This window comes from Theobroma cacao, chromosome 1 (genome assembly GCF_000208745.1).
Source record: "Theobroma cacao cultivar B97-61/B2 chromosome 1, Criollo_cocoa_genome_V2, whole genome shotgun sequence".
Classification (NCBI taxonomy): Eukaryota; Viridiplantae; Streptophyta; class Magnoliopsida; order Malvales; family Malvaceae; genus Theobroma; species Theobroma cacao.
Window position 1 is genome coordinate 30,645,912 of NC_030850.1, and position 27,700 is coordinate 30,673,611.

The 27,700-nt window shown below is 34.1% G+C and overlaps 5 protein-coding genes across 11 annotated transcripts; 2 read left to right on the top strand and 3 right to left on the bottom strand.

Moving 5' to 3' along the window:
• On the bottom strand, positions 1,301-5,515 carry LOC18613484 (membrane-anchored ubiquitin-fold protein 3). Of its 7 annotated transcripts, none has more exons than XM_018128458.1 (6): positions 5,349-5,511; positions 4,787-4,923; positions 4,312-4,536; positions 3,588-3,758; positions 2,315-2,389; positions 1,301-1,536 (listed from the first exon to the last, which is right to left on the bottom strand). In XM_018128458.1, exons 3-5 carry the CDS (start codon positions 4,442-4,444, stop codon positions 2,325-2,327), a joined length of 369 nt encoding a protein of 122 aa, XP_017983947.1. In that variant the 5' UTR covers positions 4,445-4,536; positions 4,787-4,923; positions 5,349-5,511; the 3' UTR covers positions 1,301-1,536; positions 2,315-2,324. The 7 variants fall into 7 exon arrangements, 6 of the variants coding, with proteins under 6 accessions (XP_017983947.1, XP_007050803.1, XP_007050804.1 ...); XM_007050741.2 differs by having other exon boundaries at positions 2,315-2,354; positions 5,349-5,510; XM_007050742.2 differs by having other exon boundaries at positions 2,315-2,354; positions 4,787-4,960; positions 5,349-5,510.
• On the bottom strand, positions 9,216-9,967 carry LOC18613485 (monothiol glutaredoxin-S11). Its single transcript, XM_007050744.2, has one exon. The coding sequence runs from the start codon at positions 9,705-9,707 to the stop codon at positions 9,405-9,407; it is 303 nt and encodes a 100-aa protein (XP_007050806.1). The 5' UTR covers positions 9,708-9,967; the 3' UTR covers positions 9,216-9,404.
• LOC18613486 (glutaredoxin-C11) lies at positions 11,532-12,358 on the bottom strand. Its single transcript, XM_007050745.2, has one exon. The coding sequence runs from the start codon at positions 12,063-12,065 to the stop codon at positions 11,757-11,759; it is 309 nt and encodes a 102-aa protein (XP_007050807.1). The 5' UTR covers positions 12,066-12,358; the 3' UTR covers positions 11,532-11,756.
• On the top strand, positions 14,390-16,863 carry LOC18613487 (OTU domain-containing protein 6B). The gene is made up of 3 exons (XM_018115203.1): positions 14,390-14,492; positions 15,335-15,445; positions 15,842-16,863. The coding sequence occupies exons 2-3, from the start codon at positions 15,345-15,347 to the stop codon at positions 16,716-16,718; spliced, it is 978 nt and encodes a 325-aa protein (XP_017970692.1). The 5' UTR covers positions 14,390-14,492; positions 15,335-15,344; the 3' UTR covers positions 16,719-16,863.
• Positions 26,563-27,259, top strand: LOC18613488 (monothiol glutaredoxin-S6). Its single transcript, XM_007050747.2, has one exon. It carries the CDS (start codon positions 26,662-26,664, stop codon positions 26,968-26,970), a length of 309 nt encoding a protein of 102 aa, XP_007050809.1. The 5' UTR covers positions 26,563-26,661; the 3' UTR covers positions 26,971-27,259.

A 27,700-nucleotide genomic window follows, 5' to 3' on the forward strand; every position in this document is an offset into this window, starting at 1 on the left:
TAACAAAATAAATCATCTTATTTCGGTTTGATCTCAAAAAACAAAATAAATTATAAAATTTGAAAAAGAAAAAAAGAGATGAGTTAGTTTGATCCCAATATGAACTAATCAATTAATTTTAAAGATTTAAATCCAAATTACATGACAAAACTAACTAGTAAGAGAATTTTTATTATGATTCATTAAAAAATATCAACAAAATCAAAACACTTTTTTAAAACTTTTGTATGTCTTATTATCATCATGACGGTCATGGCTACATTTTGTAACACTCAACAGACAAAAGAAATCAAAATTAAAACTTCTTTTATCGTTCCCTCAACAAACAAAATCACTAAGACACTTGGTTTTGGATATGCTTACAATAAAAAAACTAAGCATCGGAAACAAAAACATTGTTAACACTGGCTTTGGACGGTTCTCTTTTCTTTGTAGGGTTAACAATACTTAGCCGTTGGCAAATGCAATCTCTCAAAGCATCAGACCTTGATTTCCAATAGCAATCCAGTCCTTTCCTTTGACATGGCTTTTTATCTTCATCTTCATATTTTATATACTCATTAGTTGCTAGGCAGCGCCTAATAATAATTGAAAAACATGTAAATTTAAGAAGTCGAATATTGAAAACCTTAAATTATTTTGGATTCAATTTGTTCTTATTTTTAATTAAACCCGTTTGTCCAACAGATTAAGAAAAAGGTAATTAAGTTTTTTTTTTAAATTCTTAACACACAAATTCTAATCAACAACATTTAATAACACGTCATTTGCCAAATAATAGTGATATCAATAAGATGCAAATGCCACATGTAAGGTTAACTAACAGAAGTTAGACAATGATTCGGAAGAGGAGGTTTATTTAACTTGAAATAAAAATTTAAGAACTTATTTAAAAGTAATAAAAGAACAGAAGTTGAATTGATTTTTTTAATATAGTTCAAGAACTTATTTGAGTATTTAACATTTTATTTTTTATTTTTTCTAAATCCTAAGAAGTATGGATTACCTAAGCTTTGAATAAGAAAAAGTCAATGTGTTAAAAAATCCTAAAGTATTATTCTTTAAAAAATCCATAGCCACAATATATGATATTTTTAACTGTAACTTGTGTAAATTAAAACTTTTTTAATAATTGTTATTCATTTTATACGTTAAAACTCTTTTGAATATTTTTACTTATTATATGTATTAAGAATTATTCTGGAGTATCTAATTCTTCTTACCCTGTATAAGAAATTTTGATAATTCATTTTGACATGATAAAATTTCTTGAACAGTGCCAAGTACACTTTCACGCTCTCTCAAATTCTTTTCTTCCTTGTATTTTCTTCATCCTATTCTCAACTTTATTTTGCTACTTACTTATCCTCCATACTTTCTTCACCTTATTCTCCGCTTCACTCTGCCACATACCTATTCTTTACACATTTTCCGTCCAAATTTCTCCGTCTTACTCTGCCACTTACCTATTCTTTTCCATCTAACACAGCATTTAATTCTTTAGTTTTCCATCCTTTCGTATCAGAAGAAGTTAATCTGCAAAAGTAGTAAAAGTTTCTTTTTCAGGCATTGATTAACATAAAGCAGTGAATTCATCATTTGCTCTGTCTCCTTCCTTGGCGAAAAAATAAAAATTTTGCAATTCAGACACATTTTTTATGTAATCTAGTGGAGATGTATGACACCAAAATCCTGCAAAATATGTTGCATCAATTGAAAATAAAATGTCCAATAAGCTATTTGCAGTAACCAAAGAACTGGAATGTGATATTTACTTTCTTGGTTATGGCCTAACAACCAAAAGGGATCTAAACTTCCATTTCTTTCTTTCTATTTTTTTTTTTTTTTGTTATGGAGTTGGGTTGAGCGCAGATTGTGTCAACATGTGCATGTAATCCTCTCAAGACATGGTATTCATTTCAGCACATGAAGTGCTTTCCTTCTCTTTATGCTTATGACTATTTGTTGCAAAAGTGAGATGGAATCCATTACAAATATTAACATGACACTCAACACAGGAACAATTAGAATTGGATGTATCAATGTCAAAAGGTATTTTGCTGCAACCTGCATTGTTATCATCTCTCTCTCTCAATTGCATTGATTCATCTGTACAATCATAGCTTATACAAAATGTGTTTCCAGGTATCCTAATTTTACCGGTAAGAGAGGATGGTTACAAAAAGAACGATGATACTTGAGTAGTCAGAGTCAGAACGCAGCCAGTATACAGATGAACACCATTTCAAAAGCAAAATCGGACTAATACAAAGTATAACTACAGTGAATGTTTATTGATCAAAGAATAACACACCCGCATGAATTCAGCTTTTGCATCTCCTCCTGGCTCTTTTCTGCAGTGCACCAAGACAGATGGGAAAATGAGACACTGGACAAGCTTAAACCATCAGACCCTAGCTACAGATGAAAGTGTTGGTATAATTTATGCAGTTGCCAGAATCCAAACTGAAATAAAACCTTGAAATACTGCACTGTACTCCAAGAATAAGGGAGACATAGGAAAGAACTCATTCATATCTTTATTTAGTAAAAGAAACTCCATTGAGTGTGTTCTTTACAGACTACATACTAACATTTTGGGACAACACCTTAATAAATAAGGCATCTTGAGGTTTGATCATATGTGAACAATTTTTAAATAGGTATAAACTCTTGAAACCCTACGCTAAATCAACTCTACTTTTTCATAATAATGCTAGTGGTGAAAAAGAAAAGAAAAAATCAACTATGAGTTCCAATTGTCAAATAACTTGCTCTGCATAAGAAACTTACGTAGTCAGATCAGTATCGAAATATTAAGTGAAGAATATAACATAGAGACACAAAGATGTTTCTAACTATTATCTTTTGCTAATGGCACAAAAAAATAATTAAAATGAATAGTCTCCAACATGGTTATATGAAAGTCCATTGATGACAAATCTAGTGTTCTTCTGGGGATGACAAAGTGAGACATAACCAGGAATTGTTTGCATGTTTTTCCTTTTCAGAAGCATGTACTAATAATTATGTGCAAAGCAACTCAAAGATTAAGATCATTAATGCAACATCATCTGTTTATTTCTGAAAAATACTTCAAAGCAAGCATCCCTTAACCCCCCCCCCCCCCCCCCCCCCTCTTTGGGAAAAAATTGACAACATATACACGAGGAAAACAGAAAAAGGCAAATAGGCCTTGGGGGCTTGTTACTGAAATAGGCAACATAACAAAACTTGGACTACTTAAATATCTTGCTTTTCTGCTAGCCTCACAATTACTTTATAAGGTTTATTAAAAGGACTGCTTCGTATGCCTGCCTTACTTAAGTATATGACAACCACAGAATAATTTCATTTTATTTCTCCATTTTAATTTCCTTTTCCTGAGAAATATGTAGCAGGAAAAGGGTGGGAGGGTTTCGTAGACAGATTTATGTACCATGAATTCAGAAAGGATCTACATGCAAATTGTGAATGCGATGAAGAAAATAAAGACCTGTTAATTCTCAGAAAAATTAAATCCCAAGACGATTTCATACAGTACATTCTTCCAAAGAAGGTTTTTCAAGAAAGAGAACTTGACAAACCTGTCTTATTTTTTGCTATAGCAGGCTGCACTACTACGTGCATGGTAATAACACCAACGGGAAGGTCACCAAATGTTATCTTGGAATCAGCAAGCGTTTTGTTGTTTTCCAGAACTTTACCAGCATGTATAAGTTTCAAATCATTTATTGACTTTGGTGTGACTGTTTTGTCTGAAAATACATAAAGACTCCATTAACTCAGACACTTGTTGTAGGAAAGAAGCATCATCCAAGAATATTTAAATTCAAATTCCTTCGTATTGAACATTCATAAACATGCAGTATATGCATGAGTTCATATACAGTGGCTGACAACAGCCCTTTTCTCCAAGCTGAACGAGATCATCAAAATGAAAATTGAAGCCTGTTCTGCTTACGCACATTCAAAGTGTGTATATACCAATGTCATTCAAATGAGTATAAGCCAACACGAAAAATTGTTTTAGCATACTATATAGGCAATGCTCATTACTAAAATGATGCTTATCAATGACAGGGTTAACAAACATTGTAGAAAAGAAACTCAAAGCAAAGACCAAAAGACAAAAGAATTGAGCACATGCCCCTCAAGCAATGCTTAGCTCAAAAGTGATTAAATAAAAGATATGAAAAACATAAACAACCACAATCAAACTGAGCACCAATGATGTTTATTCAATTTCATAATTCAGCAAGGAGTAAGTTACGAGGAGGAAAACATGTAAACAGAAGGTAGACAAATAACCTTGGGGCCACTCAGCAACAATCTTTTGCTTAAGAGTTGAAACAGTCATAGAGGATGCGTAAGTACTGTGTGCTATATCCGTTCCATCATAAATGCGGAATTTAAGCTCTATAAGCTTCTCCCCCTCAGCCATGGTAGTCTTAGTTCACTGTTTCCCAGCTTGCAGGTCGAATGTGATAGCAAATGAACAGTTTTAGTCCCAGAATTCAGTCTTCCCTCACTCACCTGCACAAGAATTCCCCATATCTAAAACTCAACCCCTAAATCTTCACATTCTTAAAAATTTTTCTTGCATAATCAACACAATGGCCTATTCCAGTTAAACCAGGCAGAAGCACAAAGGATTACTATATATTTTCAATCATATCACCAAGAAAGCAAAAAATGGAGAACTTCTTGTTACTTTTTATAAGATTGTTTTCACACTCATGAAAGAAATGCATAATCTAATTCAATTGCATTATATTAAACTAACCTCGACTAATCCTTCCAAAAAATTATTTGGTAAGAGTGCACGTAAATCAACTGCCTAAGAACCTCGCCAACCGAGTGAGCACTTCATATGATCTGATAACTGATAAGGTTCCGGTCAACAGCTCTCAACCAATGTTCCTTTAACAAAATGCAGAACTCAACCTCAAGAACCGAACTTATGACCAAAATAAAATTAAAAAAAAGGATCTCAGATATTCTGCTATATTCTGATTGAAAAAGAAAATTAACATGAAACAGCAAAATTCCTATTAAATATTATCGAATTGACAAATAGGGAAAAAGAATCTGAAAAGAAATGCAATTGGAACCTAATGGAGATGAATTCAGGTGAGATTTCCGATTATCCATTCCTCTTTTTCTTTTTCTCTTCTTTGTTTTTTTTTTTGTTTTATCAATTCATAAAACCGATATCACAACAAAAACCGCCGTTTTCTCTTTCTTTTAGTTTTCTTTTTCGTCTAGAGAATCAAGGAAAATCATCGAAAATGATAAAAGATCAGACAAAAAAAGAAAAAGATCGAGAGAGGAAATAAGGAAAAGACCTGATCAAGAAGCCATTGACGGAAGATCAGAAAGAGAGAGTCGAATTAAGCAAAAGGCTTTTTCTAGCCACTGTGTCGGTGTTTGAACCAAAAAAAGAGAGAAGTTTTCGTTCTTTCCTTGATAGTTTAAAAACAGTTTTTCTTTCCCTCTTCTTTTTTTTTTTTCCTTAAAAAAAAAGAATTCTTTTTCAAAAATCTCTGTGATAAAGATGTAAAAAATCGAAGTAGATAAAACGGTCGATCTAATCCAGAGCCAAATTTACACTAGTACAACTACTATTTTTTACAGGCTCGATTATCCTGTGAAGACAGTAGAATGGAACTCCTCAAGCATGCATTCTTTGTTTGCCACGTCGAATCAATGACTTGCTGGAATGACTAAATTAACCTATACCTACACGTGGCATTTTGGAATTGGATTCTCGTATAATTAAGGCGGTCACCAACAAATAGAGAAAACGGAGGTGGCCGTTACTGTTAGTTACTTTCCCCTGGAGCAACTCATTCATTTTCTCCCTTTTTCTTTTATGGCCTGAGGAATATAAGAAAATTTGAGTGGCAATTTATACTAGTAGAAATTTAGTTACTTCATGTTTGAAAACTTTATAAAAAAGATTATTTATAAATAGAAGAGTTATTGGACCTTCTAAATGTTGGGCATGTGACGATCATTGGACCAAAAATCTTTGGTTAAAGACATGATTTACTGAAATAACACTTGGATTGTAGGATAATCAAAGATAATTAATTAAAAGAGAATAATCTTTAAGCTAATTAAGCAAAAAAAAAGAGTAAAAAATGGACCACAATATCAGTCAAGACCCGAGAGTTGCAACCTAGATATTTATGCAAGCCCTTTTGGGCCAAAAGAAGGAAGTATGGTGTTCCCATGCCAATATTTCTAGCAAATTAATGGCCTCTGCTGTCAACTATCAAGCTTTTTCGTGTATTATATACTACTAGTAATTGAAATGTTTAGTCCCTTGGTACAGCTTGACCATTCCTGTAAAGCAAAGAGAGAATATAATCCTGAAGATGGTGACTATGACAACCATGATGCGATTGGTAGTTGCAACCCACCCAAGGCAAGTGAAAGTGGGTGGGCGGAGTGAGGGGAGGCTGCAAAGTGCTTCCTTCAGACAGCTTTATCTCCAAATATCCAGATCTTTTTTTTGCCTGGTGCTGTCTTACTTTAGTTGTTGATAACTGATATGTGTGTAATATATGTACATAGGCGTATCTACGTATTGGTATAGTTTAACTGAGATTCTTCAACTCCCCTAGAGAGAAAAGAATGCTTAATTAGGGGAAACTAAGCAGATGAAGCAGAGAAACAAACTAAACCCCCTTGGTCAAATGAACCAGATACACTTTCTCAAACTGATTTTGGTGGTCTTAGCACCCAATAGTCGAGTGAGTCTCATTGTTCTTTCAGGGTCATTAAATCCCTACCAGTTAATGAACCTGTTCAGCCTGTGGAATAGCTCAGCTTGCTATGGCAGACAAACAAACAATGAAGCTTGTTTCAAAGGTGTCAAGAAAAATAAGTTGAGATTAGATGGAAACACATTTATTTTGGAAAGACTTACTTACAAAGTTCAGTAGCATGGTGGTAAGCACACAGTAGTTAACAAGAATATGGAACGTAATGTAACTTCTTTGCATTGATACACAGCCAATCCATCGCTTGATTGGAAGCTTTACAATTTAAGTACAGATGATGGGATTTCTTATACCGTCTTGCTGCAGTTTATTCATCCACTAACATTACTTCACTCTATAAGCATCTGACTAATCAGCTATCAAAGCTTCCTGGCTTTGTTTTATCCATGCAGACAGGTCTTTGCAGAAAAAACTAGATGGAACCGAACCTGTCTGGATAAAACTACGAAAAGTAGCTTACATGAGGTTTAGTGAATAATTGTAGAACAAATGTCATTATAGAATTTTGTTTTAGTTGCTAAATAGAAATGAAAGTCAGTATTAATTTTTCATGAAGAACATATGACAGTACAAGCTAGTATGGTTTGCAGTATCACAGCACAGGTTGGTAGGTAATGTCTGATGATAGTACAGAGTGGTCAAGCGGTCCAACCTCTTTTCTTGATGATCAAAAGATCCAAACCAGTTGCAAAGGTCATAGTCCCCACACAGCATGATCAAGACTGGCGAGATTGACTGTCAGAAAGCTGAGGAGTTCCAATATTGTGTGATTCCCTTTGTAGGACTCCACCTAGCTCGATTGATCCTGCTTTTGACTTCATTGACAGCATTCATATGCTTGTCTCCATATACAATGGAGGAATCTTCTGAAGACATTATTTACAGTATACCTTTTTTTTTTTATTTCACTGTCCCCTTGATCAATAGAATAATGCAATAACTAAAACATTTATGGCCATGTAAATTAATGATCAGCTCAGTCAGGAAGATACCTATTCCATATATCATGTAAAGTGGGGGGGGGGGGGGGGGGACCGATCATAGCCGAATTTCAGCGCCTGTGGGACTTGAGATATCCTAATCTTACAGCCATCATGATTGTTATCGGCTTGTTTTAGACTACTATATTCAGCTGTCATGCACATTCCAGTTAATTTATTTGGTTGTAGTGATAATTTCCAACATGCCAAGAGCACATATAAGCACAGGTGCATTTAAATTAACTAAGAGGTATGGGTGTGTTGATTTCTAGCTTCATTCTTTCTACATCTATTGAAGTGTTGACCAAAAGAAAATATATATATATATATATTACTGTTTATCTTTTTTCTCATTAGCATTAACATGGAGTTATTCTCATTGAAGGTGAATTGTCGAATCTCTTCATTCTGTAATAAGGCTGTTCACCTCAGAATGGTCTGCAAACATTGCTGAAACATTTGAAGCAAAGCTGTAATTACTACTGCATATAATATCGGATCCCAATATTTGCAAATTAATTCAAGAGCACCTACTGAGCACTATTATTTGATGTGCTAAAGAGAAGAATATGGCATGGGGAATATCATTAATGCCATCGAGATGCTAGCGAGTTCCCTACTGATATATATCATCAGATTTTACCAAGTTTTTGTTGCAAAGTCTGAGGGGAAGTTTTCTACCATTGATATTGACTGACAACCACTTGTCTACCATTGCAGAAGAAAAAGAACAAAGTAAATTAAAACAAAGAATAAAAGGCAAGGAATGTAATACCTTTCTTTATCCAAGATAAAGTGGAAGAACCAATGGTAGCAGACAACAGAAAAAGTTTAGAATTTTCCTTTTGAAAACTTTTTTGCATGTGGAGGAATGCAATAGGGGTTTCCAAAGTTGAGGAACTCAACTCTGGTTAGGTCCCTCCACATAACAAGCTTTTGATGTTTCGGGATTTTTTCTATTTTGTACTACTATTAGTATTTCTCATACATTGATCCGAACTGACTCCTTTTCGGTTGTTCTTAGGATGCGTATATCAAAAGATTGATCATGGGGAATTTCATCGGGATGCTTCAATATAAAAACCAATCACTTTGTCACCAGTATCTGGCATTTTAAGATCTTACAATTCGGTGTGTGGACCATTAAATAAAAGATAGCATATTGCTTTGCTGAAACTACCATAAAGTTTATTCAATTTTGGGGTTCAGACTTGAAACACACACTCACAAATGATATATATTGTGATATGGATGGAAATAACTGTAGATATGTAATTCCAAGAAGTGGTGCAACAATGAGAGTTTGTTCATGTTCATGTTTAGATTTGCACATTATACAAATGGCTTCACAAATGAATGCTTGAATGAAATAATTGTAGGAGGTTTCTTGACGGAGAGAGGCATCCATATGACATACAGTAATTAAATTCTGTTGAACCTCAAAAGCAGAAAGTATATAAAGTTAACTTCATAAGAAATAGAAATAGATTACATGCTAGAGCTAATTCAAAGCTACAGAGAGCACATGAGACATATAGAAAGCTACACAGACTACACAATACACAGCTCACTAGAGACTACTGATTCATTCGAGCCAATTTTATTCTTTCGGTGTGATATTGAAATACTTAATTTAACACAACTGATAGGGCTTGAGCAAAGGTATCAGCCCTCCACTTAGATGGAGGGACATGACTTCATTGGTGGAGCCCACCAGCTTTCCTCCAATGAAGACAGCTGGAACAGGCGCGTTACACCCCAACCTCGTGAGAGCTTTCTCCATATCCCTGCCTTCAGGGTCTTGGTCGATCTCATGAACCACTGGGCTTACCCCAAGCTCTTGGAATAGAATTTTGACTGCATAACACAGGCAACATGAGCTCTTGCTGAATAGCACTACCCCTTTCTCTGAGGCCAATCTCATCACCTTGTCCATGTTGAATCCTGATTGACAATGTTTGCTTAATACGTGCAAAGTTCTCTAGTGAAGACAGTAAGTAACACGGGACAAAGAAAATGTTTAAGTTGGAGAAGTCCCTTGGTTACCTGTCGATTTCACTTAAAGCTTAAAAGACCATCGGATCGAATTCAGACTGCATTTGATCCAATGGTAGTGGGAGGTTGGACTTTGAGAAGGGGAAGTGGGAAAGAGAGAAAATAGTTCAAAGCTTAAGGTTGCTGAAACTTAAGCTCCCATGCTAGAGTATTTATAGGGACAGCATAGAGTAGACTCCTTTGTTGAACAAGAACATATATTCAAAAGAAAATGTGCTTTACCTAGATGCCATAACTAATAAAGTTACTTTATGGGATAGTGACTACCGTGTTTCCATGGGCTCACTCAAAAATTTTCTGCTAAATATTTACTCAAACCATCAGACTGATTAACTATATATATATATATATATATAAGCCTGTTAGCCATCTGATATAAGCACTTATTGAAAATACACGGTTCAAAATACTGATCAAGTAGCAAGATTTATGTAAATTGTTTTTGTGACCAACATGTTTAGCCTGGAAACCATTTATTCAACCTTTTTATCTTTTTGTAGATTTTAAGGACATGAATACTCTCTAATTTCTATCAAGATGTAACAAAAGTAGAAAATTCTGAGGCTAGTCAATTTACACCAGATTCTCACAATCGCCTCCTTTGAATCGTTATGCAGAAAGATTGCGAATGAGATTGCGAATGTGATGGCTTTCGGTGGCTGTAATTCTTTCTGTCGCGCCCACCAACTTGTACGATTCTTCCCACATGTGAGCACACATAGGCTCACTTCACTTCATGCATAGCTCTGCTTCTCTTTCAGATAGTGCCATCACATGTGCGGGTGAGCCTGAGAATGGCAAATGCTCACACGTGCATGACAACAACTCTTCCTTGCTCAAGACGGGACAGGATTCTCCATCCTCATGCTACATATCTTACGGCAAAGAATATAGGTAATTGGCTTTACAAGAAGCGCACATTGTAGAAGAGTATCCATGAGGTAGCTAGGTACAGTAATGGTACACGTTGGCAAAATCATGAATAATTTAACAAATGATGTTTCATGTATATCCAGAACTACATAAATGTTTGTGCATGTGTGGATGAGTATCCATGTACTACAATAAAAGTATGCATGTGCATCAAGGAACTGCCATCCACAATGTATATTTAACTTTTTGGCCTTTAATTAATATTTAGATGGGAAGGAATAGAATGGAGGCATAAAAGGTTTGCAGCATCAGCTTTTTGTCCCTAAAATAAGCCCATATACTCATCATGGTACAAAGTCATTAACTGAACAGTCTAAACTTGCTAACTGATAACTGATATCTGGTACGCCAAGTGTCTAGTCAATGGGGTGACAGGGCGAGAAAGTAAGGAACCAACCAATTTGACGTCACTTTAAAAAGTGATTAAAGAAAAGACTGAAAATCTGCAATATCCTGATCAAGAATTTCATCAACAATTTTGCTATAGTCAATTCATGATACAGGGGATTGCTTTTTGGAAGTGGATAAATTTTCAATTGGATTACCAAAAGAACAGTCATGCATCCTGGTTGTGGGAACTTTATTCTATTACTGTTTAGCTTGCATATGTAGGTAAAAGTTTTAAAATATTCTTTAGTGGGAGTTCCCTGTACACCGTCTGATCCTAAATTTGACCTAAGGCCATGAATTACGTCAGATTCTGATAGAAAAGAATCCTAAAAAGTGAAAAGCCTTCAGAAAGTCTGTTTCCTTGTGTGTTTTCATATCCATGGAAATGGAAGCAGGCACCCGTAAATATCCAAGATACTATGTACTAGTATTAACTATTTAGGCTATAATTCTCAAGAAGTGTCATGTTTTCATACAATGTACTCAAGGAACTCAAGAAAAAGCAAAGCCCCTAATACAACATTTTCTCTTTCAACAAGGTATTATAAATTTATTTTCACAGTACTACTAATTTGCCAATTGAGTAGGTCAGTTGATTTTATCATTGCTAGAACCAGATGGCCTTTGCATCTATAAGCATTTGTTTCAGTGATCCATCTACATGAAGGGATATGACATCTTTTGCTGAGCCTACAAATCTTCCACCTATGAACACAGCTGGGACCGAGGGATCACACCCCAGCCCTCGTAGAGCCCATTCCATATCTCTCCCACTAGGATCGTGGTCAAGCTCATGAATTGCAGGGCTAGCACCAAGCTCATAAAAAAGTGTCTTGATGCTATAGCACATGCAACATGAGCTCTTAGTGAATATCACAGCAGCCTTCTTCGACGCCAGATCTCTTACCTTGTCCATTACGACAAGCTTTCTCTGCTTTTGAAGAAGTAAAAGTGACTAACAATGCAGCCAAATAGCAAAAGAAGGTGTAGGAGAAGCTTGAAAAAAAAGGAATTAATTTTGCAGTAAAAAGAACTGGCAGGCAGGCAGGCAAGTGAGCAGGCTAAAGTGTAGGTGTAGGAAGCTTGTATGTGCTAAGGCTTAGCTCTGGTGGACTTTGAGATTTCATCATCTGGTATTTATACTGCCTGGGAGAAGAGGGGATTGCATTGTTTAATGCATAAAATAAAGAACATAATGAAAACAATGTAAAAGGATAAAAAGAAGGAAGTTCCTTCAGATATTTGTTTGGATAAGAAACCCATGATTTGCTTGATAGTGACGACCCTGTATGCTATAAACAAGTTGAAATTAGTATCCATCATATTGGTAAATCAGACTTTCAGGATTGTTGTCCGTACGAGTAACATGTGCCGGAATATAATCAAGAAGTTAATCTTTAAACAGAAAAAAACACTTTCGGCTCTGGCTGGTAGCATCACAAATGAGTAATATAATATTATTACCTTACAAAATGATCTCAACGCAACAAGGGAGACAGGAATAATGACACTTTAATGGTATCAAATTATAAAATACTACTAATTATAATCTTTCAAAAAAAAAAAATACTACTAATAATACATAGAATTCTTTTTTCTCACTGTAGTCAATTCGGAATGTCAATGGCCCTACAATAGAATCACTTTCTCTGAGTTTGAGACATTGATTTTATCTGCAAATTCTTTATGTAGCATGACAATGCTAATGATAACCTAAAGAGGTTCCTTACCCACCATCAAAATGCCATTCTTCCTGCAAAAATAGAGGCTAATCCTTTTGACATGGATTGACAAGAAAAGATCATGTATACTTGCATTTAAGTTCAACTGATTATATTATTACATTCTTGATGAAGTTGCAACAGCATGGCCATTTTTCTAAGCTGCCTTTTTCTTTTGGTTTCATGTTATTTTTTGGTAGCCTGTCAAGGTGGAATTGGCTGGCTGATGTGGAGAAAGATACGAGTTTATCCAATTCATTCCCACTTTGTTGCATTGGTCCCCCTCCTCAAATTCATGGTATATGAAACATCAAGAAAAAGGACAAGGGATTTGGGAAAGCAAAATGACATGAAGAAAGTAATGCACAAGGGCAATTAAAAAGATCAGTCATCAGCAGGAAGAAATTAAAAAGATCAGTCATCAGCAGGAAATTGCAACATCAAAATTGCTGCTTCTTCATTTTTTTTTTTTTTAATGACTCTTTCCAGTCTTCCTTCACTTAGTCACAGAACTGATGGCTCATAGCTATACATATTGCTGCAGTTTAAATAACTCTGAAATGGCTAAAACTTGAAGAAAATTATCTCAGGGTTCATTCTTCTAATCTTTAATTAGCTTGAAGAACACATTTGTCTAGTGATTTAGATATATAGATTAGCTTTGTGTTGTCACTGAAGGAATATATTGGGGCTTATCCGTCGATCCCCTATAAATTGGAGGGATAAGTTGTCCTTGCAAAGATGGCAAAGGCCAGCATATACTTTAGCAACAATTCATGAAAAAGCTAAGGAGAACAAAAAACAAGACTACCTACTTGGCCCTTCCATAACCAACCGAATCTCCATTGGCTAGGCCATAGGTGCATCTTCTTCTTTGTTCTGCGTCATCACTTTAGCATGCAAGAATCCTTGTTTTTCACTCTCAGCCTCACAACATGACACGCCACACACTTCACACCCCACCATATATTCATTATATACGTACACACATGCACGAATCTGTGCGCATGATCAACATTTAAATGCATACATCAATTTCATCCTATATATGTCTGTCATAGCAATGACATCATCTCTTGCATCGGGGGGAAAAGTTCATAACTTCAATCTAACATATATATACATACATACATGTATGTATTTCTTCCCTATATACATCAAAAGATTTCTTAAGCAATTTTTATTCTTAATTCTTTTATATCGTCTGAAAACAAAGTGAAGCTTTTCAATGGAATAGAGCTAATGCCAACTTGAGCAAGCAGGGAGAGATACTCAAAAGCCATTGCCTAAATTTTGATTTATCATTTTGTTTATTGAAGCCAGTAAAATAGAGCCTAGCAGTGCCTTTGGGCCAATCTTTAAATTTTTCCGTTATGGGGCCAAACTGTAAAGACATTGAGCAGAAGAAACTGGACGGTGAGCCCAAAATTTTACGTGCCCATTCGGCCCAATAAGCATTTTTCTTCCCCTTTTTTCTTTTTTTTCTTTCTAAATTTTTTCCCCCTAAAGTTCCATGACAGCGTAGAATAAAAAAAATGGGATTATTTTAGATTTCTAGGTTGTACGCGTACGCGAACAAGCCCTAGCTTACTCCAGCGGATTCTCAGCTCTTCTCTCCAAAGGTTTGCTTTTTCACTGTATTTCACCTATTGGTTTGGTTACACTAGGAAATTGAAGAAAACAAAAGAAAATTATCAACGGAATGCCAATTTTATGTTTCAGTTGCATTGCTTTTGTTGAAGTAAGCTTCATTTCTAGCACGCACTTGATCAATTATCAAAATAATTTTTAAATTTTGATTTTCTGGTTATCCATAGTTGCTAGGATTTCTTTCAGATTGGAGTTCTGAGCTGCGGTTAATGGCCGCTTGGTTATACAAGTGGGATTTTCTGTTGCTAGTTTCTTCTTTCGCTTGCAGTTTAATTTCAGTTTAATTCACGTTTGAAAGGAATAATTTGTGGGGTTTTTTTTTTTTGTTTTATACTTGCTTTTTGGATGAGAATTGATGAATATATAATATTGTTTAATTGGTTACTTTGCTCACATGAGGAAATTCATCAATAAGAAACAATTGTTATAAGAGTTTTTGTAGATGCATGGATGTAGAGTTTCAGAGAGAAGTTGTGTATCTAAGCATTATTTTTGAACCCGGTTTTATGAAAGTAAAAGTTATATGCTTAGTATAAAGCATCTAGAAAGTTTATGTTGGAAAATATGTTGGTTGCCTTCACAGATAGGTTGATAATCTTTGTTGGTTTCTAACTAACCATTTCACATTAGGAAAGCTGAAATTGAAGATGTTTGTGGCTTAGGCAAAGCATAGCTGTTGTTTGATTATTTGTAGCATATTATTTACATGTGTTTTTCGATTCCTTATTGAGCTATCGGAATGTCCTTGCCTTTTATCACATTTTCAAGTTCGAGATTATGATTTCCTCTACATTATCATCTACCATGCTTTTAGGTTTGTTGAGATGGCAGATGCTCAATACATAGATGGCAAACCATGTGACGAAAATTTTTCCTGTACATCTCCAAAGCCGGAAACTCGAGCTGAAATGCTTTCTAGGCACAGGTAATATGTTGTTCTTTAATTTATGCTTTTCTTTCAAATTTAATCTTGTTAATTAATCCATCCTATCTCGATGTAGATGTTTTAATAAGAAGGCGAATTTAATTGCTATTATGAAATAAGGCTGATTTGTAAATAATACTATGCTCTGATTTGAGAAGAGTAATTTGAACCAAAAACTGCATTTTGCTTGACAGGAATTAGTCCATTGGATGTTTACTTGGATTTTTTTTTCCTACTTAAGTAGTATCTTTTTTATCTATAGTATTTATTATTTATTTATTTATTTGGGGAAGACGGATGCAAACCTTGTACTTTGAGCAGAGGGATACATGCACCAACCACCGAGCCAAATGCTCGAGGTGCAACAATACTTATTGTTCTCATCCTATTCTGCAGGAAGGAGATATCGCAGCTGCAGAACAAGGAAATTGAGCTGAAAAAGGCAGCAGCAAAGGGTAGCAAGGCTGAACAGAAGGCTAAAAAGAAGCAGGTGGAGGAAGAGATCTCTCGGCTCTCTGCTAAGCTTAAGGAAAAGCATGCCGAAGAGCTTGCTTCCCTAGGCTACAGTAATAGTATCGGAAATGATAAAAGCAATATTGACAACTTGGTGAAGGCCATAGCCGGGGTATCTGTTACCACTCAGCAGGATCATCCAAAGACCAGCAAGGGTGCAAAGAGACGTGAGAAAAGAGCTGTGCAAGAAGCGGCTAGAGAACAACGAATTCAAGAAGAGCAGAGCAACATTATGAGTGATAGAATGATTGAAGATGAGAAATTGGAGAAAAAACTCGAACCCCTGGGATTCACATATAATGAAATAAAGCCAGATGGACACTGCCTCTACCGAGCTGTTGAAGATCAATTGGCGCTTCTGTCTGGAGGTTCTTCTCCTTATACATACCAAGAGCTACGGGAAATGGCGGCTGCTTATATGAGGAAACATGCATCTGATTTTCACCCCTTTTTCCTGTCAGAGAATACCATAGATGGAGATTCTGATGATTCACTAGTAGAGAGATTCGAGAACTACTGTAAAGAGGTGGAGTCAACTGCTACATGGGGAGGACAGTTAGAGCTTGGAGCTTTAACTCACTGCCTGAGAAAACATATCATGATATTTTCAGGATCGTTTCCTGATGTGGAGATGGGAAGGGAATACAAATCTGATGGAGGGTCCACTTCATCTAATGCGACTATCAGGCTGTCATACCATAGGCATGCCTTTGGGCTTGGAGAGCACTATAATTCTGTCATCCCAAATTCAATCGGATAGTTATAATTTCGTGATTTGTGAAAAGTTCCTTTCTATGTGCATGTTTTCACTATAATGTCTTGAGAGGGAACAAGAAAGTGTTGGGCACTAAATTAAATTTTGAAACTTAGTTTTGATTGAAGCCGGTTGATGCATTATTATCTTACCTTATTTTACCATGAGTTGGTAAATGAAGTACTACTAACTCGATATAAGGACGGGCCCTGAATACAAGCTTGAAGAAGGAAGAGCCCTGTACTTAAACCAAGTTCAGAACCAAGTTCAGAAAGGGACTACGATTAGGGAATGAATGTAATTACTTGTTCAACTAAATTGGAAAATAACCCAAAAATGGAAAAACCTAAAACTGTTACGAAATAAATCTTAAAAGAACAAATAAAAATAACTTAAAAGAATAATTAAAGAGAAGAAAGAAAGTATTTAGGAGGAAAAAAGAGATCTTATTGAAATAAATATTTTCAAATGAAGTGAAAGGGTTTATTTATAGGCTAACAATATCTTGAATCATAATCTTAATCTAATTCTATCTAAGAGTTCAAATCATATTACATTTCTTATATCCTGCCTTTTAGGCAATTTGACTTTGTCTGCACTTCTTAGGTCATAATATAATGGACATTTACATATTTATTCATAATACTCCCTCTTGAATGTCCATTGTATTAAAAATATGCCTCGTTAAAACCTTATTAGGAAAAAAACCTCATGAAAAAAAAATCCGAGTGGAGAAAAAATAGTACATAATTCTTTTCAAGAATACACTTTTGAAATACTGCCTCATTAAAAACTTTATCAAGAAAAACTCAGTTGAAAAAACCTTGATGAAGGAAAATAGTACAGTGCGTATTTTACTCTCCTGATGATTGCATTAAAGAGATCTTTAAAATGATGCATTCCAATCTTTTCAAATATTGCAATAAGAAGGCCTTTGGTGAACAAATTTGCTAGATTATCACTTGACTGAATTTATTAAATACTAATTTCACCCTTTTCTTGGAGATCATGAGTGAAGAAGAATTTTGACGAACTGTGTGTTATGTTCAATCGCCTTTAATATATATTTTCTTTCACTGTGCTATGGAAGCAATATTATCCTTATATAACGTTGTTAGAATTTTCTTCTTGATTGACAAGCCACACGTTTCTTGAATATGTTGAGTTACAGAACTTAACTAGACATATTCACGATTTGCTCATGAGTTATTAAAATTTTTGCATGGTTAGAAGAAATAACAATTATAGTTTACTTTATAGAACACCATGAAATAGTCGTAACTGCATATATGAATAAGTAACATATCTAAGATTAACCTTTGTGTGGATCTAATAAATATCATGCATCTGCATAACTGATTAAATTTTATTTTGATATATTTGAATAATATAAGCCCATATCCATTGTTCCTCGGAGATATCGAAGTATACATTTAATTCAATTTCAATATCTTCGAGTTGGAGAAGAACTATATTTTGCTAATAAATTCATAACAATTGATATATTAAGTCATGTATTGTTAGCAAGATATATTAGTACTCCAATTGCAATAAGACACAATACTTCAAGACCAAGAAGTTCTTCATTATCTTCACGAGATCGAAAATGGTCTTTTTTTCACATTTAGTGACCTTACAACCATTGGTGAACTCAATGAATATGCTTTCTTCATATAAATTCGTTTTAACACTTTTGCTATATAATTAGATTGATGGACAAAAATTTCATTTGCCAAGTATTCAATCTAAAGACCTAAACAAAACTTTTTTTTTTAAGGTTTTTCATCTCAAATTCTCTCTTTAAGTAATCCACGGCTTTTAATAACTCTTCAAGAGTTTCGATAATATTCAAATCATCAACATAAATAGTAATTATAATAAATTCATATCTAAACCCTTTTATAAAATACATGGGCATATAGGATTATTTCTATAGCCTTCTCTAAACAAATATGCACTAAAGCGAATATACCATATGTATCTAAATTGTTTAATCCATATAAAGATTTATTTAATTTAATTAAGTAAATTTCTCGAGAATTCAAATTTTGTACTTCAGGCAACTTAAATCCTTCATGGTTGTCATATAAATGTCGATATCAAATGAGTCATATAAATAGGTTGTAACTACATTCATTAGACGCATGTTAATTTTCTCATATATTGCTAGACTAGTTAATATAGAATTGTAATTGTATCTACCATAGAGAATATATATTTTCATATTCAATACTAGATCTTTAGAGAAAACCTTGTGCGACAAGCTGTGCTTTATATCTCATAATCTCATTTTTCTCATTTCATACTCGCACAAATACCCATTTATATTCCATTGGTTTAACACTATTTAGTGTACGGACTACAGGTCCAAAAACTTCATGTTTTGCAATTGAATTCAATTCCACTTTGATTGCGTCTTTCCACATTGGCCAATCATTTATATGTCTATATTCTTCAATGAATATAAGTTCAAGATTCTTGTTTTTCTTTCATAATATTGAGCTCTATATTATATACAAAATATCGTCGACGTTTATTTACTAGTTCTATCTTTTTCCATCATGACATAATTTATTGAGATCTTTTTATTTTCACTGATTTCAAGTACCTGAATTTCTTCTAGAATGTTTATCAATTATGTCAGGAGTCTCTTCTAGAGTTTCTACTTCCTCTTTCTAACAATCTTAAATATTTGCTATTTTTTTTTCGAGGATTTTATCTTTGGAACTGATTGGTCTCAACGCTTTTGGAGTGCCTTGTCTTACAAGGACATTAATGTTAATAGAAGCATTTGCAGTTGGTATATAAGATATAGTTATTCCCTTTAGGTCAGTAAATATATCTGGGAACTGATTTACTATATTTTGTAAAATAATTATCTTTTGAACTTCAAGTTCATATTGATTTGTGCGATGATCAAAACTAGATAATGATAATTTATTATAAGAAATTTTCTTTTGCAACTGCTTATTTTTCTCCCTCCTAATGTTGAAAAAATTGTTTCATCAATATGACAATTGACAAACTTTGTCATGAATAAATCTCCTACTGATAATTCTAAATATTTAATTACAAATAGAGATTCGTATCCAACATATATTTCTAACCTCCTTAGAGGACCTATCTTTGTGTGTTGTAGTGGAGCAATTGAAACATATATCGCACATCAAAAAATTCTTAGATGAAAAATATTTGGTTCCTGACCATAAACCAATTATATAGGGAGAATTTATAATAACTCGTTTGGCTTGATGCATACAAATGCTGCTGTATCCAAAATGGCATACCCCCCAAGCAAACATTGAAAGTTTGAATTTCATAATTAATGGCCTGGCAATCAATTCGAAGTGTCTAATAAATAATTCTGTTAGACCATTTTGTGTATAAGTATAAGCAATAGGCTATTTAATAGTTATTCCAACTAATATGCAATATTAAATGCTTGAGATATAAATCCATCAGCATTGTCAAGACAAATAATCTTGATTATATAACTAGGACAATGTGCTTGCAAACGAATGGTTGCAAAGGCCAAATTGCAAGTTGATAATAAACACACATGTGACCATCTAGTTGATGCATCGATTAAAACTGTAAAATATCTAAATGGTTCACATGGTAGATGTATGAATCCACATATAACCTTGAATATTATTAAAAATGTAGGAAATTTAGTCCCAACTTTAACTAATGATAGCTTTATAATTTATTTGCCTTCAAAGTAAGTAGTATATAAAATTCATTAGATTAAAAAATCTTCTAGTTTTTCAATGAATGATCATATAAATTTTCAATCATTTTTTGGATCATTATTGATCCAGGATGGTCCAACCGGTCATGCCAAACATTAAAATCATTAATAAACTTCTGGTTTACTATGAGTTTCAATTATTCTAATATTTGTATAGTTTAATTCTAAGAACAGAGCGAGTAATTTTTTTTCAACACACACTTTCTACTTGAGATAATAGATGTAATATAGAGGTATTAAATGTCTCTTTTATTCATTGTCTCAATATGATATCTATTCAGACGAATATCTTTAAAACTTAATAAACTTCTTTGAGACTTAATAGAAAATAATACATCCTCAAGGTAGTAAAATATTAGCCCTTCTGAAGCCTTCTATTAATTTTGTACTATCAGATATTAAATTGATATTGATTTTTTTGTCGTTGTCAAGTAGGAAAAATATTTATTGTCTTTAAATATAATGTGTGTTGTAGCAATGTCTGCTAGATATATATTTACATTATTGATTTTAGATCCAACAAGATGAATATCTATATTTTCTTCAATAAAATAAAATATATACAATAAAGAAATTTACAAGTTAACATGAAATAACATTAAATATATAATTAAAACACATAATAAGAACATATCATTTAAATATAATAAGAACATATTAAAACATCATCATAATATAGTTATACTAAAATATATCAATTACTATTAAGTTCATTCTCGGATATTCCCATTATCAATTAAATAATCAATTCCTCTTTCAGGACAAGAATATTAACAATGGATATTTTTTGTACCAATCATATAATTAATTCCTCTTTCAAGGTAGACAAATATCTTGATGTGCTATATTAACTTGACCATGGCTAAAATCATCACAAGATATTTTAGTTTTCAGTGATGCTTGATAAAATTTAACACTTACAACATGTACGTAACCAATGGTTTTTGTGCCACATTATCAAAAATACGTTTTCTATATTCCTTTTATTCTTTTCATTTTTATCTTTTTATTATTTATCCACTTCTGGTGGGTTACAAGTATTCATCTACTTCTTGATGGGTTATCCACTTTTAGTGGGTTCGTGGGTTAAGGTATCTATCCACTTTTGGTGAGTGATCCACATATGATGGATTATCCACTTTTCGTGGATTATTCATTTTTTAGTAGGTTACGGCATTCATCCACTTTTGGTGGTAAATTATCTATTCACTTCTAGTGGCAAAATTATCCTTAGATTCTAATAGTAAAATTATCCATCCACTTCTGGTGGTAAAATTATAATTAAAATTAAAATAGTAATAGTGTAAATTATTATAATGACTTTTTTTATATTCATGATCATAATTATTAAATGATGTAGCATTCACTTTAAGGAATAGATAGATTCATGACCATGACCATAATTATTAAATGATGTCACATTCACTTCAAGGAATGGACAAATTTATAATTTTTTTATTAGTAACTTGTTTGTCACATTTACTTCAGGAAATAAACATTATGATTTTTTATTAATAGTTATATAATAGCAAATTCACTTTCCAATCAAAAGATAAAATATAATATATACAATATGATAGTAAAATTCATATTAAGGTTGATTTTAAGAAAATGAAAATATTAAAGAGATATCAAGTCACTTACCTGATTTTCTAAAATCAGAAATCAAAACTCAATCATTGAAATCCTTTTGAAGTTTGAAGATAATGAAAACATAATAATTCTAAAACTTGAGAGATCAGATAATCTTAAAAAAACATATAAAGATAACTTGAAAGAATAATTAAAGAGAAGAAAGAAAGTATTTAGGAGAAGAAAAAAAAATCTTATTGAAGTATATATTTACAAATGAAGTGACGCGGTCTATTTATAGGCTAACAATCCCTTGAATCATATTCTTAATCTAATTCTATCTAAGAGTTCAAATCATATTACATTTCTTATATCTTGTCTTTTAGGCTGTTTGACTTAATCTGCACTTCTTAAGTCATAATATAATAGATATTAACATATTTATTCATAATAAATTGGATTCAACCGTGATGATTGATCTGTTTGATTTATTCTTTTTATTGTTACAATAAATTTGATTTTAGTTGGATAATACTGAAAATGATTTGGTTTGATTCAGTTATGGATTCTGTCTCTGAATTCTGAATTGCGAATGTTATTTTAAAAATAAAAAATGCAAATGGTAACATAATTTACATGGTAGTAGTTTATTTTTTGTTGATCAGCAAAAATTTTTACTTGAGAAATATTTTTTCCACCTAAACGTTCGAAATTATGGAAATAATTTTAAGTTTTAAATTAAAAAAGAAAACGAATACTTTCAATTGGGGTCAATCTCTCAAGTATGAAAATCAAATCAAACCAAGATATAGCATCCCTAGTGCTTGCTTTGAGCCTTTTATGTAGGTCTGATTTCCTCAAATTTAATACGAACATTTAGCTTGTTTTGTCAAGTGTCACACCCAAAATGATAAGAAAAAAGAATGGCCAAATTGCGCGGAAGGGTATCAAAGGAGAAAGACCAAAATGGACAGCTGCAGACCAGACCAGACCACACCAGACCAGAGTTGATACGATAAGTGGATAACAGATTGACAATTACAAAAGTAAGAAACTAAGAAACACGTGCCGCAGGCCCAACCTCATCAACTCTCACATCAGGCATAAAGTCAAGAAACATGGAATAGTGAAGCACGTGGTCCAAGCAAAAGAAGAAAACAGCCCCTCGATCGGGTACAGAGATATGCTTCCCCTGCTGTCAGCCTCCTTCGGGAATTTTGATGACAACTAAGATTCAGCTTCCAGATCAAGATCATGATAATTTATATTTGGGGAATAACTTGGTTTCATCACCAACAGTAAAAAGATCATGATCAGTCGTTCTGTCATGTGTTTTTGCATCTTGTTATTATATACTACTACTACTTGGAGATCTTGCTAGCAATTGTTCTCCAAAATTTACTGATTTAGCTTTGCTTCTAGAAAAGGCATTCAAGGCAAAGCATGCTAGTTGTGGTCAATATTTTCTTTTTAAGAGTCGATGTTCTTAATATTATATATTGTTGAGTTGTGACAAAACCATTAATTCGTACAAGGGCTGATTCAAGTACCTTCATAAAATCCAAGCTGCTGTGATGCCAGGAGCCGACTTCGCATTGTTCTTTTCTTTTCTTCAAGTACTACTACGTGTAAAGATGAATCCACCAAAGTTGACATTCCCCAACTAAACAGTTTCTTTACCATATGTACTTCTTATCCTCCTTGTCACTCGCTATCTCTCTTTCATGCAAATCCAAGAATATATTTGTGATGGAAGCATTGCCTAGTGTGCTTAAATGAATGACTCAGAACCAAAAAAAAAACCAGAAAGAAAATCAGAAAAAATCTTTCCACAAGGAAAGGAAAAAGCCGATATCTTCACATATTCTTTGATAAATATTAGCAGTATATTGGATTTTATGAAGGTGCTCAATGGCATGACTTCATGCAGCTATATACACATGCTAGTGTTAAAATGCATTGATAGGGTTGACGCATAGATTGAAGAGCTAACCATATCGGTTTTATAACAAAGAAGTTTCAAGTTCAAATCTCTGTTCTCTGTCTCATAATTAATTCTGAAACATACATCTTGCTGACATATATAAGTCTTGTGAAGATATATGTTTGGTCAAGTGACCCTGGCCTTTCGCTTTGTCTCGAGCCAAGGGTACCCAAGCTCTATTTACCTTTTTTTCGCTGGCTGCAGATATACGTGGTGATATCTGGTACTCAACGATTATACGTACAATTCCTTTTTAGACGAAGAATTCTTTATGCTGTTATCAGACAGAGAAGAAAAGCAGATGCATCAGACCTGTGATTCAAATTGGTGGATTGAAGGTTCCGGGATAAAGTGAGGACGGATCGAGTTGTTCTAACATGAGAGATGAGATCAAATTCTAAAATAAAAATCTCAGTGTCGATTCTCCTTTGTAATGGGAATATATTCTGACCCATAAATTGATGCTAAAAACTATGCAGGGACGATCGATGATACTATAAGCTCACATCAGATAGATGATGAGATGAAACCATGTACCCCATTCCTGAAATATATTGTTCCTTGAAGATCTCTCTCCTGAGGGAAGTCAAGGGACTTTAATAAAGTAATTCATTAATAGTAATAGACCATGTGATAAATCTTGTGGGAGTATCAACACAATATTTAACTTTAAGAAAGTTCCATAAATTTGCATCGATCCTACAGTTAAACTTCTAAATACGCATTATTTTCACACGCAACCGATTGATTTGTTTCAATTGGATTTTGAACTAGAAAGATCAGCAAACAATGAGCATTATTTAATAAGGATTGGATAGCATTGCTTTGGATTTTAATATTGTTGTCTGCTGCTCCTTATGCTTACAGGCTAGATAGCTACCACGAGGTTTTGACAATTGAATCAAAGTCAGGTTGTGCAATCTTTTGATCTTTTAATATACCTAAACCAGCAGCTAAATCACCGAAAGTTAGTCGTATACTGGAACTGCATTTGGCAGTGGAAGACTGGAAGTTCCTATTTGAATACATTAAGCTGAAAAAAAAAAAAAAAAAAAGAATTGCTAGGAATCCTTCCCAGCCCTTATCATTCCTTATCTAACAAGTTTTCCCGATCACACCTATTTGCATTAATCAAATTGCAGATAGGTTCCAAAGGCCAAAGATATGGTTAAGAATCCTAATCTGGCGATTAGCCAACCCTTTTCTGGTGATATAAGATAATTCAAAATACTGCAAATAGTATTAAGTAAAATGTTAGCCGCATTTGAGTCCTTTATTTATTTTTTCTTCTTTTGATGCAATAGTATATGGACTTTTGGGGACACAGATAGCTATTTCTTATTATTGTACTAAACAACCATGGGATGCCTAATACTCTACTAAATCCACACTTTTCCATTTTTCAACCCAAACCCCATGGTGATTACTATAATAATTGTAGGCATTTCCAATAGTTTAGTGCACTAACAATGGTGTTCCATGTGGAAGAATATGATCAGCTTCATTACTTTCTTGCCAGTAGGTCATGCAATGTGTTGAGAAGGAGAAGTAGATAATGTTTGTGGGTCCTCAAGGCATCTTCTTCCTCCTTCTTGTACGGCCATTACGTCTGTTATTGTAATCCTTCAATGCTATTAAGAGAAAGGTAGCTTTAGTAAGCATCTTTTTCTTTCCAATTTTCTCCTCTCCTTCTCTTTCTGTGTTGGCTTTCGGTTTTCTTGAATTGAACTTATGCGAATCTTGTTATGGGAAACAAAAAGAGTGCTATCCCAATTGGATAAATCCAACTTCTTTTTCCACTTCAGCAGAGATGCTGCAAAATAGATAGAGAACGGATAGTTCTAGGATGGGAAAAATCAAACCAGAAATAGCTAATTACCTGAATGGACACGGGAGTTCTACCCTGCTCAACATTTCTTCTTCGTTTCTGTCATTTTACCTTAATAAACTCAAACTAAATCTTGACAAAGCAATTTTAATTTTTGTGTGGCATTTTAGATTGGTTTTGTTTACAAATTCTTCTATTTTGGGGGGGGGTATGAAAGGAGAAATATCTCATGACTTGCATAATCCTATTCCTTCGAGAAAGACTTTGCTCTCTTTTATAAGTTTTTTTTGAAATTTCATAATGCATTAATCATAATAGGGAACCATCGTTCACCTTTTTACATGAATTTTGCAAGGCTATGCCCCTTACAAAAGTTAATAGGGGTATACCAGTACGAAATCTCCCACAATGCCCTTAAGCCATCCCAGAAATTCCACAACATGCAAATCCTGTACATACTGTTATGCAACTTGTTATAAGTTGGGTATGTTCAGGATACTGCAGCTATTTTAAAATGTATTTATTGTCACATGTTATGTATTAACATACTGTTATGCAACTTGTTAGCACAAATTACAAAGTGTAGTGAGATCTAGATGTCTTTATCAAATAATCATCAAGGGCAATATAGGAATGATAGATCTTTTCGGTAGTTTATATTCAGTCACATTATACGTTCATAGATAGTATAAATAGGTATCCAGGGTGGCTAGGTTCCTCACCACGGCAAAGCAGTTTAAACTTTAAAGTCTCCCAAGAAGCTTCATAGCACCTTCATATTACTCCAGGTACTCGTCTTCTCCGCTGCATAACGATGGAAGTGGTTACAAGGATGGTTGCAGACAGGCCGGTGGTGATCTTTAGCAGGAGCAGTTGTTGCATGAGCCATACCATCAAGACTCTCATCAGTGGCTTTGGGGCAAATCCTACAGTTTACGAGCTCGACGAAATTCAGAACGGGCAACAAGTTGAAAGGGCACTGCAGCAGATGGGGTGCAAGCCCAGTGTACCGGCTGTATTCATAGGGCAACAGCTCATTGGAGGTCCTAATCAAGTCATGACCCTCCAAGTCAAGAACCAGCTTGTCCCATTGCTCATAAGGGCTGGAGCTATATGGATCTGAAACAGGAATTGACTTTCTACACTCAAGTCCACTACCATGCTGCTAAACAAAGTAACCAAAATAAGAGATAAGGCTTTATCTGTGTTTCCTTTTGGTTTTCGTGGTATATAAAATGAGTACTGTCACCTTTTAGATATTTTTGCAGAGCATCCTTGTACACCGCTTTTGGGGCTGAGCAGGGTCACAGTCTTTTCCTTGTGCTAAATTTAGAAGGAACTTGTATTTTAGCTTGCTCATGTAAAATCCCTTGTCTATGCTAAATAAAGGTATATCTGCTATTATATGCTGCATGTAGTGGCTTGAACCTTGACTTGGCATTATATTTTCACTTGTCCTGGGAACACTAGCATATAAAAATAAAGGAGCAGAAACAGCACAAGAAGCTTCAGGGTGAGCAGGCCATTGAACAGCAGCCATGAACTGAAAATTAGCAAGGTAAATGACTTATAATTAACAAGGCTGAACACTTACATGCTGGAGCTGTCCTGAACTCAATATTCCCGAGTGTCAAATAAGCTCTTCAATTTTATGCATTGATGACCTTGAAAAGCAGCGCCAAGTAGTTGGAATATGACTGATTATCAAAGCATGTCAAGTCATCCAGAAAAGAGGGGAAAAAAAGGTTACTAAGCCTCCCTCGAGTATGATTCAGCAATATAATACTGATTTTGGGGAAGTCGACAAAAGGCAACACGGGAGCGCTCGTTAAACCATCCAATGCCACTTAGTG